General features: G+C 42.2%; 1 protein-coding gene across 1 annotated transcript in view; it reads left to right on the top strand.

Annotated features, from left to right (window-relative positions):
* Nucleotides 1–15377, top strand: part of MAN1A2 (mannosidase alpha class 1A member 2) — a 334119-nt gene that overhangs the window by 228923 nt on the left and 89819 nt on the right. The window contains exons 7-8 of the mRNA XM_075071704.1: nucleotides 2840–2963; nucleotides 3369–3462. Coding sequence (XP_074927805.1) covers nucleotides 2840–2963; nucleotides 3369–3462 — 218 coding nt within the window. The remainder of the gene's footprint in view (nucleotides 1–2839; nucleotides 2964–3368; nucleotides 3463–15377) is intronic.

Raw genomic sequence — 15377 nt, forward strand, 5'->3', positions numbered from 1 at the left:
GCATAAGCTTTCGTGGGCTACAGACCCACTTCATCGGATGCATGTAGTGGAAAATACAGTTAGAAGATATATATATACACAGAGAACATGAAACAATGAGTGTTACCATATACACTATAAGGAGAGTGATCAGTCAAGGTGAGCTGTTATCAGCAGGAAAGAAAAAGAATTGTTTGTAGTGATAATGAAAATGGCCCATTTCCAGTAATTGACAAGGAGATGTATGGAACCGTGGGAGGGGGGCAGGGAGAGGGTATAAGTGTGGGGAAATAGTTTTACTTTGTGTAATGGCCCATCCACTCCCAGTCTTTATTCAAGCCTAGTTTGATAGTGTCCAATTTGCAAATTAATACCAATTCAGCAATCTCTCGTTGGAGTCTGTTTTTGAAGGGTTTTTTTTTGGTAATATTGTGACTTTTAGATCTGTAATCGAGTGGCCAGGGAGATTGAAGTGTTCTCCAACTGGTTTTTGAATGTTATAATTCTTGATGTCTGACAGTATCTTCAGGGTGGCACTGGGCCATGGAGCACATACATGCGTGAGAGTGTGCCTGCTGTCACCCTTGAGCCCTTTAAGAATGGGGATTACCAGGTTTTGTAGTTTCCAGACAGGGCACATGATAGTAAAGGGTCCACTGTTGAACAAAACCCCCTGAAGGAAGACCCTCGGTAGGGACCAAGCAGGAGGCCTAGGGCAATGGCTCTTAACCTTTCCAGACTACTGTACCTCTTTCAGGAGTCTGATTTGTCTTGCATACCCCCAAGTTTCAACTCACTTCAAAACTACTTGCTTACACCAGCAGACATCAAAATACAAAGTGACACAGCACACTGTTACTGAAAAATTGCTTCCTGTCTCATTTTTACCATGAATTATAAAATAAATAAATTGGAATATTAATATTGTACTTACGGTTCAGTGTATAGTATATAGAACAGTACAAACAAGTCACTGTCTGTATGAAATTTTTGTTTGTACTGACTTCCCTGGTGCTTTTTATGTAGCCTGTTGTAAAACTAGGCAAATGTCTAGATGAGTTGATGTACCCCCTAGAAGTCCTCTACGTACCTCCAGGAATATGTGTACCCCTGATTGAGAACCACTGGTCTAGGGGATAGCCAGGAATGGCTACCTAAAGGGAGGGGCATATCCACTCCTTTCCTAGCTTGTGGAAAGCAGAACAGGGTTCTGATACTCAATGCTTTGTGTTGTTTTGAGACTTGTAGATTCTGTTTATTAATAAAACCAGCTGTGAGGAAAGAGACTTGGAACTAATCTTGAGAGTTTGGGCTCTATTTTGACTACCCTGGCTGGTGAATTTGCTCATTGGCTTAAAAGCCAATGTTAAATTCCTAGAGGTGACTTGTTCTGTTGCCTCATGGTGAAGCCATGATATTGTCATTCACTTGCATTTCAAACTCTGGTTCCTCATCCTTTTAACCAGTCTACATGTGCAGAACTAATCTGACGTTTTTGGAGCTCAGGAAAACTGGTATCAATATTATAGCTGTAACCAAAACAAATACAAGGATTACTACTTTTGTGTATTGCTTTAAAACCATGTGAGAGAATAGATATAGAAATTATGCATCCAAGTGTTGTGTCTGTTTAAACAACATTAAACCGCATCTAGAAATGTTTGTGTTTCATTGTGATACTGTAATTTATGGGGTTACATAGGTTAGTGAAAATTGACAGCCTTTGTATTATTTTGAATTTGACTCCAATTTTGTTGATTTGAAAAGTATTAAGAAGCAAATAGGGCATGAAACACTTCATTTCTCTTTGTTATGATTAGCTGTGCCAAAACATTGAGGCACAGGCCATGATGTCTATGTAGACAGTGTTTATTGAGATAAAATAATTGCTTCCTTATCCATTGTTATGAGATACAAATCCTGCTCCTTGATTCCTGCTGATTTTTCTCTCATATTTCTTCTCCTTTTTGAATATGATCTTTCTTTTAAAAATGAAACGTGACAACAGCAAATTCCTAATTGGCTTTAGGCTCACTAGTGACATCCAGCTCAAATCCAATTTCAGTGGTGGTTTTTGAATGAGAAATAATTTGCAGGAAGGATTATTGTTTAACTTTACAAGTTAAAAGGCCCAATCCTCCAAAACGCTGAGTGCTCTCAAATCATATTAAATCAGTGATAGTTGAGGGATCTTATCATTTTATAGGTGAGATCCAGAGAGAGAGAACACCGTATGTGCCTGATTTGATTTTGTGGGAAGCTTTTAAGATGCGCTTTGGTCTTGTCTACACTTGCAACAGCATGTAGGCTACATGTAGCTACACGCTGCAGTGAAAAGCAGGCTGCATACACACTTCTGGTGTGTAGCTGCATGCAGCAGTGAAAGTCTCTGGTAGTAGGGAAGCAATAGGCATTGCTGACTTTCCCCACTGCCTCCCCACTGCTGCAGCCTTTTCTTGCTGCCTTCCCCCTGCCAGAGCCTTATCCACTGCTGGAACCTTTCCCTATCACCAACTTCCTCCTTCCAGAGTTTTTTGCTGGTATTGGAGCCTTTCACAGCACCCAGGACACTACACTCCTAAAATAGCAGCGTAGACATGGGAAGGACTGCTGGGCATATAGAGAGCTGCTTAACTGTGAAGGTTTTTTGAACTATCAGGTTGTGAAGCCTATTTTTAAAAGAAATCATCCTAGATATAGGCTAATATCAACTTGCTGTATGTAGCTCTTCTAATAGGCAATCTAATGTGATGTGATTACTACACACACTGTCTGAATATTGACGGTATCCTTTCACTGACCAGCCGTTTGTTCTTTCCTTCCCCCTCTCATGCTTCACTTTACATTTGTTGCAACTCAGTGGTGTGGGTCGAAACTGGGGCTGGGCTTCTGCAGGCAGCAGCATCCTGGCTGAATTTGGTACTCTGCACATGGAATTTGTCCACCTCAGCTACTTGACTGGGGACCCTGTCTACTACAACAAGGTTAGTTTTGTGCTGAGAGTTCACTGTTATAAGAAGACTCAGAGTTGTGTACTGTGAATCTGATTAGCAATGAAAGAGCCTGATTGATTACAATAATGTTTTTTGGTAACAGAACAATTATTTCATTCTTTGCATTTATATTACCAAAATACATAGCTCTCCAAAGCAGAAAATTACGAAGACAAGATCTTTTTTATTTTTTGTACAGATATTTAGAAATGATGCTCATGACATATGTCTACGTGAGTAGCCAATGAAAGGAAATGCCATCTAGAAAAAGCCTGCAAGAAGCCTGTTTAATTAAATTATGAAAAATTGTTGTTGAAGGAGAAAGTCCAGATTTAAACAAATGTTGGAGGTAGATGAAAATTATTTTTGGTGATCCTGACTTTTGCTTTAATTTAGGTCATGCACATTCGGAAGTTACTTCAAAAAATGGACCGTCCTAATGGGCTTTATCCAAATTATTTGAACCCAAGGACTGGGCGCTGGGGTCAGCGTGAGTATTTTTATTATTTTTTTTAGTAATTAAAGTTTATATTATACACTCAGAATGATGAATAGGAAAAATTACTTTGAATGTAAGAGAGAGAGACTCTAAAATTGAGGAGTATAGAGAATACACAGCATCATTTGTATTTGGAGTGCAAAAAGGTTTCCAAGACTTGAAGATATTTAATGGAATTATCTTTTATTTATTACCTCTCATAGTGATCATTTGGCTGTCTTGATCAAGTCTTTCAGTACATTTCCCCAAAGGCACTTCCCATATTACTTCATGTCTCTGCCTCATTTATGTTGATCAGCAAAGTCTTCAGTAATAGTTATCAGGTTGGAAATTGTTTCTTTGATTTTCTTTGACCTCCTCAAAAGTGGGGAGAATTGTTTCACATTTCTGTGAGCCAGCTGGCAAATAGGTGTCATAGTTTGTGGGAGTACTAATTAGAGGTAATTATAACTGTTATATCCTTAGGGGCAACAGTTTTAGGAAGAAATCACTGGAGACACAGAGAGCTGTAAACCTTGAAACAGCCATTTATTGCCACACACAGAACTAACCAAAAACCAGCCAAAACTGGCTATCTCCTAATAATCTAACTCAGTTGCCACAGCAACACAAATTCTATTACCACGACAACCAAATACACAACATATTCCTCCCCCCTTAATAAGAATGTCCCCTATATAAAACAAACACTAAACTAGAGAAGGAGGGTAGACTGCCTCCATTCCCGGCTGAACCCCGGGGATTATTTTGTCCCATAACCATGGGTTCGCCCTAGCTAAAGATCCAGCCTACGAGGAGGCCTTCTGTCTCTAGGTGGATTATGGCAGGCTTCTGGTGCTGGTGCACCCGAAAGTGTCTTGTGCGCAGGCCTGACAATGGGCTCAGGGTTCGTAGGGCAAATGGATGAGGATGGGGCATCAGCTCATGCCAGGCAGAGGGGTATCTCTGCCGCTGGCAGTAATGGAGGGGAAAAGTCAGGAACAGGTGACTCTTGATTCGGTGTCTTGCCAGAAGTGGTGAAGTCATGCAACTCAACTGAAGATGTGTCCTGAGGACTGGTATGACCTGGCAGCAGCTGATCTACATGTCGCCGCAGGTGAGATCCTCTGCAGTCCGGACTGTGTAGGAAACAGGTACCGTTTGAGTGATAACAGTGGCAGGTACCCATTTAGCTCCAGAAGTATAATTCCGAGCCAAAACTGGCTGTCCCGGGCTAAAGGTTCAGTCTTTTGCTCTGGGTGCACACCTGATGACTTGATCTTGCTGCTGATGTTGCACAATTTGTCGGGGTTCAGAAGGTTTCAGCAGATCAAAGCAAGTGCGCAGCTGTCGTCCCATCATTAGAAAGGCCGGGGATGCCTTGGTCATAGCATAAGGTGTGTTTCTGTAGGATAGTAAGAAGGTGTCCAGACGCTTTTGAAGGGATAATTGTCCCCTTGCTGATTTCAAAGCTTGTTTCATTGTCTGCACGAATCTTTCAGCTAATCTATTGGTGGATGGATGATATAGTGCTGAAGTGATGTGGTGTATCCCATTTGCCTTCATAAAATTTTGAAACTTCTGAGAGATGAACTGCGGTCCGTTGTCGCTCACAAGTTGTTCTGGCAGACCGAAACGACTAAAGAGTCCTTGTAGTTTTTGGATAGTACTCTCTGCAGTAATGAACTGCATTATAGAGACTTTTGGCCATTTAGAATGGGCATCTACCACCACCAAGAACATGTTTCCTTCAAGGGGGCCAGCGAAGTCAACGTGAATACGTTGCCACGGGTTTTCAGGCTAGTCCCATGGATGATGGGGTGCCCACTGGGGTATATTCCTCACACCCTGACATGACATACAAGCTCTTGCCTTCTCTTCAATAACACTGTCCAATCCAGGCCACCAAAAATAGCTTCATGCAATTTCTTTCATGCGCATTATTTCACAGTGACCCGAATGGAGCTGTTCTAACATCTGTGATCTCAGTGGTGGTGGGTTCATCGAGATGTTCCATGCATCACCAGGTCCATAACTTGGGACAATACTGAGTCAATTCAAGTTGCCTTCTTTACCTGAGTAGAGGTGATGGGTGTATTCTCTACCTGTTCAAAGTAAAAGATTTCCTTCTGGGCAATATCTTGACGTTTGACTGGCAAAGGCACCCTTGAGAGACCATCCACATTGCCGTGGAGAGTGGATTTCTGATATTTGATTTCATATGTGTGTGCAGAAAGCAACAATGCCCAACATTGCATATGACTAGCAGCTAATGGAGGAATGCCAGTGCGGGGTCCAAAAATTGAAGTCAGGGGTCGATGGTCTGTGAGAAGAGTAAGCTTCCGTCTGAACAGGTACTGATGAAACTTCCAAATTCTGAAAACGATTCCCAATTCCTCACGTTCAATTTGGGCATAGTTAGTTTCTGCTTTGCTTTGAGTGCGTGAAGCAAAAGCAATAGGTCTCTCTTCTCCAGAAGGCATAATGTGTGACACAGCTGCTCCCACTCCATAAAGGGATGCATCCCAGGCCAACTGGAGGGGTAAGGATGGATCAAAGTGCGTCAGAACGTCAGAATTTAGCAATGCATCCTTAGCTTTGTTAAATGTAACATCACAGGCTTCAGTCCACTTCCAGGCCTTGTTATGCCCAAGGAGTTCATGAAGTGGTTTTAGCAGTGTGGCTAACTGTGAGATGAACTTTCCATAATAGTTCAATAGTCCTAGAAATGAACGAAGCTAACATTTTGAGGAGTGGGAGTCTCCACAATAGCTTTAACTTTGGCAGGGGCCTTACGAAGACCTGTAGCATCAGTGATGTGTCCCAAATATTCAACAGAGGGCTGGAAGAATTCACACTTGTCTTTGCAGACTTGCAGTCCATACTCTTCCAGTCTTTGTAGGGTAGCCTCTAAATTCTTTAGATGATCCTCCTCATTCCTTCCAGTGACCAAGATGTCATCCAGATAGCACTGGACTCCTGACAAGCCACACAAGATCTGGTCCATAGCCCTCTGGTATAGGGCGGGAGCAGATGTTATTCCAAAGAGTAGGCAACAGTATCGATAAAGCCCCTTATGTGTCACAATTGTCAACAGCTATTGGGACTTTTCATCAACATGCATCTGTAAATATGCTTGACTCAGATCAATCCTACTGAACTTTTGTCCCCCAGCCAGGCCTGCAAAGAGGTCATCAATGCGGGGAAGGGGGTATTGCTCTGCACACAACACTGGGTACAGTGACTTTAAAATCATCGCAGATCCGGAGGGAGCCATCTTTCTTCGCTATTGGAACAATAGGAGTGGCCCATGAGCTATGGGTAACTGGTATTAGGACTCCATTTGTGACCAGATGCTCCAGGTCCGCTTCAACTTTCGGCCTGACGGCATATGGCACAGTTCGGGCTTTCAGATATTTTCATTGACTGTCAGGTTTAATGTTCAATGTCACAGTGATTCACTTCATACTTCCCAGATCCTCTCCAAAAACAGCAGCATGTTTCCTCAGTATCGTGGTCAGACCGGTTTCTTCTTTAGTCACTCGGTGCACTTCTGCCCAATTCAGCTGGATCTTCCTAAGCCAAGACCTACCCAATAAGGCTGGGTAATTACCTCTTACCACAAACAGTGGAAATTTAGCAGCCTGTCAATTGAGCTCCACCTTAACATCAGTAGTGCCCAACATGGGCGCAGCTTCTCCCGTATATGTCTTCAGCACTGTTTTTGTTGCTTTAAGCAGAAGATGCTGTAGCTTTTCTTTATACACATCTCTGAGACCAGTGAAACAGCTGCACCGGTGTCCAGTTCCATGCGTTTAGGTTTGCCATCTAACAATGGGGTTACCCAGTATTCATGTGAGCCCACTGCCAAAGACAAAACATGGAGTGGCTCTTCTTCTTGTGGTGAGGTATCTCCTTGGTCATCCTGGGTCTGCTGTAGGGTATGCAGATTTCCCTTTTTGGTTGGCCAGGCCACAGACCTCGTTTTCTTCTGTTTACAGGCACACACAATGTGTCCCTTTTTGCCACAGTGTCGACACACCAGGTCCTTACACCAGCATTCTGATGCATGGTGACCCAGCTTACCACAGCAGTAACATTCCTGATTCCCCCCGGTTTTGTGGGTAGGTTCTTGTGATACCTTATGCACTCTAGGGGATGCACCGATGGATTGCACCTCCTTTGTAGGTAGTTCCATGGAGACCACAATATCAATGGCCTTCTGTAAGGTAAGCTGAACCTCTGTCAATAGGCGCTTCCATATAGCTTCACTGTGCAGGCCACACACTAACCTGTCACATAGGATATCATTTAACATCTTCGTAAATTCAGTGTTCTGCAAGCTTTCTCAAAGTTGCTACAACTGTTTCATCTTCTTTCTGGTCTCTTTTGTAGAACCTATAACTTTCAGCTATTACCAGTGGTTTTGGAGAAAAATAGGACCCCAGGATTTCCACAATGTCACTGTAAGATTTAGTCTCTGTAGTAAGCTGTGTAGCACGGAGTAGGTCTTAGCCCCTACAACACTTAAGAATATTGGCACCTTCTTCTCTTCTGTAATGTCATTTGCAATAACAAAATGCTCAGTATACACATGCCCTTGCACTATAGTCTCCTCAAAAGGTTCCATTGACCCTGCAAATGAAGCCATGATTTTAGTTTCAGTTTGCATAGTCAGTGCAAACAAGCCATTTCTCACCCCATTCCAGCAGCAAAAACGGTTTTTGTGTTTTGGTTTTTTTTTTGTACCTTAACTTCTACTTCCTTCTGTTGCTGGGGCAGCACAGAGATCCCATTCTCATTGCCACATTGTTATATCCTTGGGGCAACAGTTTTAGGAAGAAATCACTGGAGACACAGAGAGCTGTAAACCTTAAAACAGGATTTATTGCCACACACTGAACTAACCAAAAACCAGCCAGAACTGGCTGGGCTATCCCCTAATAATTTAACTCAGTTGCCATAGCAACACAAGATTTTATTATCACGACAACCAAATACACAACAATAACCCAACTATATGCAGGGCCATCCCTAGGGGGTGCAGGGCCTGGGGTGGAAGTTACAAATCCATCGCTTCCAGGACCGACCCGTTACTTGTGGGACCAATTGCGCAGCCTTGTGGGACCCCCCCAAAGAATGGGGCCAGGAGCGGTTGTCCTGATTCGCCATACCCTAAGGATGGTTCTGACTGTATGGGATTGGTGGTGGACTATAGGACCTTTCACCTTTAGCTTGCAAGTTGGCAGTGACTAAAATTTTTAGCCATCTGGTTTTTGTTCAGTGGCCTATGTGAAGTGACTTGGTATCAGTCTAGTTTCTAATTTAGAGATGTATGCATCATAAAAAACATCCTCACAAACGACACTAAAATTGGAACTCTTGATGGCAATGCAAGTAGAGAGCCCAAGCATTGACTAAGCCATACAGACATATATGATTCCTTGAATTGATTCTTCCAGGACAGAGTTGAAACCATTACTGCTGCTATGGTATTGTATTTGTTCTGTGGACAAAGAGAGTTATTTTACTCCAAGGCTTGTCAATCCAGTGTCTTTCATTTTAAAAAACAGCAACAAAAAATCTGACCAACCTCTCTTGTCATTAAAGAGTGAATTCTGGTCTAATTTGAAGTCAGTGGCAGATTTCAGTAGGGCCAAGGTTTAGCACTAAACGCCTAGAGGAATTTCCCCAGAGCTTGTAAATGGAGAATTTGCTTCTATTTTTGTGTCCAACATGAGAACTCAAATGCAGTTGTCACTGAGACAGAATATGAAGGGATTTGTCTAAAGTGATAAGATTAAATTCCACTGTAAGTGACACCAGTACATTTTGAAAGTCAGACTAGATTATCACCCCATGGTCCTTTCTGACCTTGGACTCTACAGTATTAATCTAAGAAGTAAAAAATAGTAACTTTTGAAAAAAGGAGCATGATTAGTGGGCTAGTTTGTTTCAGCAAAGATTAGTTGTTTTCTAACCGTATGGCAAAAGCAAAGAGTGGGGAAAATATTACTCAAAGGAAAAAATTAGTTTCGTTTCAAAATAAGACTTTTCATTCTTGTTTACATTTTGAAGCCTTCTGCTTCTGCTTCTGCTGGTGCTGTTTTGCCAAAAAGTTCCATCATTTGGCACATACACAGAATTCTGTTTTTTTATCACTTTTCAAAATTAACAGTCCCCAGGGATTGGAAATAATGTTATTAAGAGAGAATAAATATGATGGGCAGTGGATCATTTTTATCTTCACTGCTGAGGAAGTGGGGTGGGGACTCAAAGCACAATGTCTTACGAGTTCTGAGGAAGGACGGACTTGTGAATAAAGCTCACAACAGAGTCCAAGATTTAGGTTCTTAGGATAAAAGGAAATATTACTTTATATAATATGTAATTAACCTGGGTAGCTCACTGCCATCAAGCTATTATTAAGCTACTTAGGGTTGCTACAGGGCATGCTACTTCCCCTCTCACCCTCTCTACATGCTCACAAAGAACCAATTTTAAAAGCAAGAAAATGCCACATTAAAGTGGGAGGGGTCTTCCTCACACATTCCCACTACATGTCAATTTATTCCACTGTCAGTGAGACACTTCAGCTCGTCCTGGAGATGTACTTTCCACTTCCAAGTCACACGCAGTGTACTCCCCACATTCATCTGACTTGCACAGCAATGGAAAACTGTAACTCCAAACCTCAACTACCTTAGAATGGATACATGGAATACCTAGATTTCAGTTTATTGGAGGAGTTATGAAATCTTCTTAGGGGAAATACGAGTTTGAAGCTAAAGTTTTGTATTGCATCATGAGTCAGATGAATATCCTGTTTCTAGACGTTAACTTATGATTACAGTCCTGAGAGACTCACCCCATCTCCAGAACCTGTCTGACTCACAGTAGCTTTGTCATCATTTAGCTCTTTGAGGAGCATCTGAATATGGCTGTCAAGATGACAGCAGTCCTCAGGAGGAGGGAGAATTAGTAGAGGAATACATAGATGTTCCCCTCTCACCCTCTATTCATTTTCACCAGATGAAGCCATCACTCCAGGGTTGACCTCTCCCCCATCCCACAAGAGAACTTCAGTTTTGCAGGCAGTCACTTCTCGAGGAGTACAGAAGGAGCTTGTGCAAGATAACTCGCACACCCTCCTTGATATTTTACAGACACCTCTCCCAAAAAGATTTGCCCTTTCTATCAGCAAAGCCTTTCTGGAGTCAGCGAAAATCCTCTGGCAGACCCCAGCCTCTATGCCTCCTATGGCCAAGCGAATGGACAGGTGATATCAAGTCCCTCAACAAGATTTTGACTGTTTCTTTAACCAACCTGTTTCTGAAATTTAAGAGGCTAGATTTATACAGACAAAATATTTATTCCACCACCTCTCTTCAAATAATAATAATCAGGCTCTCTTGTCAAAATGTAATTTTATTTTTTTCTGCAATTTCTAAATTTGCTGACAAGTTGCTAGAAGAATATGAGGATCAGGTTTTGGCTTTGGTTTCTGAGAGATGCCTTACGCTCAAATATCCCTTCAAGTAGCAGTAGATACTACTGATATGGGCTCAAATTCTATATGCATTTCAATTTCCATGAAGTGTTCTTCCTGGCTGCAGGCTTCTGGTGTTCCAAAGGAGATGCAGAATACAATAGAAAATTTACCCTATAAGGAGTCTAAACCATTCTCTATCAAAACTGACAATGCTATGCAGACACTGAAGGACTCCCATGCAATGTGTCATTTGCTAGGAGTTTACAAAAAGGAAACGGTTTAAGCCACAATCTTACTCCATACCCTCTGTCCAACGGAGATTATAGTAAGCTACCAAGAGAATATCAAGACCTCCTTGAGGTCGCCACCTGTCTTTGTTGATGGGAGGCCGTTCTTACTAGCAGGTGCTCAGCACAGTAGGGGAGGGGATATGTTACCCAATTTAGCTCCCTCCTTTTTCCCAGCCCACCTTCCCTGTCTCTTTTCAGGGACTCTCAAGACTGTATTACTTCAAGTAGTACCGTCTCTCCTGGAATTGGGAGCAATGCAAGAAGTTCCTTACCAACATAAAGGGAAAGATTTCTATTCTCAGTACTTCCTGGTCCCACAGAAATTTGGTGGTCTTCATCCTATTCTATATCTAAGGATATTGGAACTATTTCATCCAGAAAATCAAATTCAGAATGGTCACCATTCCATTATCCCTTCCCCAGAGATTCATATGCTGCCATCAGGACACATATTTCCATGTCGCAATTCATCCCTGCCACAGGCAGTACCTTTGATTCATAGCAGGCAACAACCATTACCAGTATACCGTGCTTCAGGCTGTCAGCGCCAAAGGTCTTCACCAAATGCATGGCAGTGGCAGCAGCCCACCACCAGCTGGACATTCAAATATTTCCTTACCTGGATGATTGGGTAGTTTATGGAACATCAAGTGACCAGGACCAAAACAACATCCTAATAACCAGACTGCTGTTTTTCCATCTGGGCCTGAAATTAAATTTGGACAAATCACAATTACAACCAATAGAGTGCATAACCTTCATAGGAGTGGACCTCGATGGTATGACCACCATGGCTTACCTTCCAAAGGAAAGGTTTCAATCTATGACCTTTATTTCAGAAAGCTTCAAATCCAACCCAATGACGTTGGTGCATACCTGCCTGCAGCTATTGGACCACATGGCCTTGTGCACATATGTAACTTTGCATGCCAAACTTCACCTTCACTGTTTTCAGGCCTATCTCGATTCAGTGTATCATCCCTTCCAGGAACCCTGTGGACATGCAGATTTGCCTACTTGTGTGAGTGCTTCAATTTCTGGATTGGTGGTTAGATACCTGAAATGAGTGTAAAGAAGCTTCCTTTCCTTCACCAGAACTGACTATGAGTCTGGTGACAGATGCATTTTCCAAAGGCTGGGAAGGGCCCATCTCAGTCAACTCTAGGCACAAGCCCTCGGTCATCTGAGGACGTTTTGCTCCACATAAATGTGCTGGAGATCTGAGCTGTTCTTTGAGCTTGTGCAATGTGTATATTCACCTGAAGAACCAGGTGAAACAAGTTCTTATGGACAATGCCCCTGCCATGTTTTATCTAAACAAGCAGGGATGTGCAAGATTGTCTCAGCTATTCCAGAAAGCTATCCTTCTCAGGAATCTATACATATATCACAATGTCTCCCTGACGGCCTTCCAGAAGTGAGAAACACACTTGCAGATTGCCTCAGAAGGATTTTCTTAGACCAACATGAGTGGTCAATCAGGAAAGACATTCTCCTTCAAATTTTCCACCACTGTGGATACCCAGTAATAGACTTATTAGTGACCAACCTGAACAACCAGTGAATGAGATTTTGCTCCAGAGTGGGCCACAGCTTAGACTCCATCACAGATGCTTTCCTCTCCCATGGTCTAGTCATCTTCTGTATGCCTTCCCTCCAATTCCTTTCATTCTGAGGATATTCAGGAAACTGAAAAGAGACAAAGCAACATTAATCCACAGAAGTGTTGGATTATCTGTTGCACCTGAAATCCTCAGGCCTTTCAATTTGTTCTTTGAGAGTCCACCTGGCTCTCATTTCTGCGCTACATCTGCTAGTAGATGGGTTTTCCATTTTCTCTCATGCTCTGGTTTTTGAAAGGGCTACTCAATGTTTACTTTCCTGTGTTTGATCATGTAACTGTATGGGATCTCAGTCTAGTCCTCTCCAAACTCATAGGACCCCCCCACTTTGACCCTACGGCTACAACTTCGCTACCTTTGATGTCTATGAAAACAAGATTTCTGGTGGCAATTGCTTCAACAAGGAGGATTTCAGAACTTCACACTCTCTTGACTGATCCTCCTTCTATAGTCTTCCATAAAGACAAGGCATCCCTTAGGCCACACCCTAAGTTTATGCCTAAAATAGTGTCAGCTTTCCATTTGAACCAAACTAATTCATTTGCCAGTGTTTTCCCCAAAGCATCATTCTTCTAAAGCTGAAGGAAAACTTCATAGCTTGGACATTCATAGAGATTTGGAGTTCTACCTAGACCACTCTAGAACCTTCAGGACTTCTCCCAGACTTTATGTAGCCTGCACTAAGAGAGTTAAAGAGCAATCACTGTTAGCAAATCTCACATTGGATTCTGACTGCATTAAGCTCTACTACAATCTTGCTAAAGTCTCTCATCCACTGAGAATAATGGTTCACTTCCCCAAGGCTCAGTCCACTTCATCAGCCTTTCTGAGCTATGTTCCAAGAGCTGATATCTGCAAGTCAGAGATGTGGTCATTTGTGTATACTTTTCTCATTGATTACACCATCACACAGGTCTCTCATGATGATGGCAACTCTGGCAAGTTGGTGTTACAGTCTCTCTTGAGATGATCCTCCTGTAAGGGAACTGCTGATGCATCACTTGCAGTGTAACGCATACGTGCACAAATCACTCAAAGAAGGAAAGACTGTTACTTAGCCGTACAGTAACTGCTATGCTTCAAAATGTGTTGTGCACATTTTCATTCCATCATCCTCCCACCTTCTCTGATATTTCAGGTGTGAAGGAATGGAGAGAGAAGCAGCAGACATGCCTCATTATTCTCTTGTCCGAGAGCATTAGGAGAGTAGGGGTATATGAGCTACTTAGTGGTACTACTGCCAGAGTCTCTGACTTCAGTGCATTTGCGCATATACTTCGCTGCCACTCATATCATAGCTTTCCTACTCAGATTTGAACCTTAGCGTTCATAACCTAAGAAGCTAGCATAAACTCCTCTAAGCTTAATTACCAGCTTAGATTTGATATCGCTGCCACCAGCCAAGAATTTCCAGTGTCTTGGCTCACTCTGGTCTCCCCAAAACCTTCCCTGGGGGACCCCAAGACTCAGAGGCTCTGAGTCTTACCACAAAGGGAAATAAACCATTCCCACAGTCCTCCTCTCTCCACCCAGGATTCTCCTGGGCTACACTGAAGTACTGATGCAACCTTACACACAACAAAGCATGTCCCTCTCTCTTCACAAAGAGACAAACCCAAAAACAAAAAACAAAAAGATTCTATCTCTCCCCAAAGCTTCTCCCGACCTGGACACTAGCAGAAGTAAACCATTCCCCCTCCCCCCTGTCTTTCCTTTCTCCCACCAATTTCCTGGTGGGTCAAATAGAAACAAAAAATCAACAGGTCTAAAAAAACAAAACTTTTAATAATAAAAAATAAAATAAAATAACAGTTCTCTATAATCTAGATGGTAAGATACAGGGTTTTCAACTTATAAAAAGTAAATAAACAATAAAAAACAATTAAACAGCCTTACCCAAAAACAATACAATTTAAAGTACTTATAGCCAAATACACATAAAGACTCCATCAGCCAAATACACAAATGCAAATACAGCAAAACAATTTAAAAGACTATACTTTTGCTAACTTTATACTTACAACTGGAAAACAGAAGATTAGAAGGACTGAAAATAGACCCTCTCATAGCTGAGAGAGCACAGAACAAACAAAGACCCAAGACCAAGAAACACCCCCAAATTCCCTCCCTTAAGCTTTGAAAAATCTGATTTCCTGATTGGTCCTCTTGTCAGGTGTTTGGTTCCCTTTGTTAACCCTTTACAGGTAAAAGAAACATTAACCCTTAGCTATCTGTTTAGAACAGAGCTGCTTAGTGGTACTGCTGCCAGAGTCTCTGACTTCAGTGCATTGGCGCATATACCCATAAACGTGCCAGTGCATCTCAAAGAACAGCAACTACTGTATATATAAAAGTAACTGTTTTTTCCTGAAATCGAGCATCACCCTCAAAGATGTAACACTAGTATTTATGTGGACTGGATGCTCAGGGCATTGCGAATGAGCCACAGAGTCATTCACCAATAGGTAATGGCTAGAATCCTGCCTACCTAAGCAGGGATTAAAACATGTTCCCGTCTCATGG

The sequence above is a fragment of the Chelonoidis abingdonii genome, chromosome 1 (assembly GCF_003597395.2).
Source record: "Chelonoidis abingdonii isolate Lonesome George chromosome 1, CheloAbing_2.0, whole genome shotgun sequence".
Lineage (NCBI taxonomy): Eukaryota > Metazoa > Chordata > Testudines > Testudinidae > Chelonoidis > Chelonoidis abingdonii.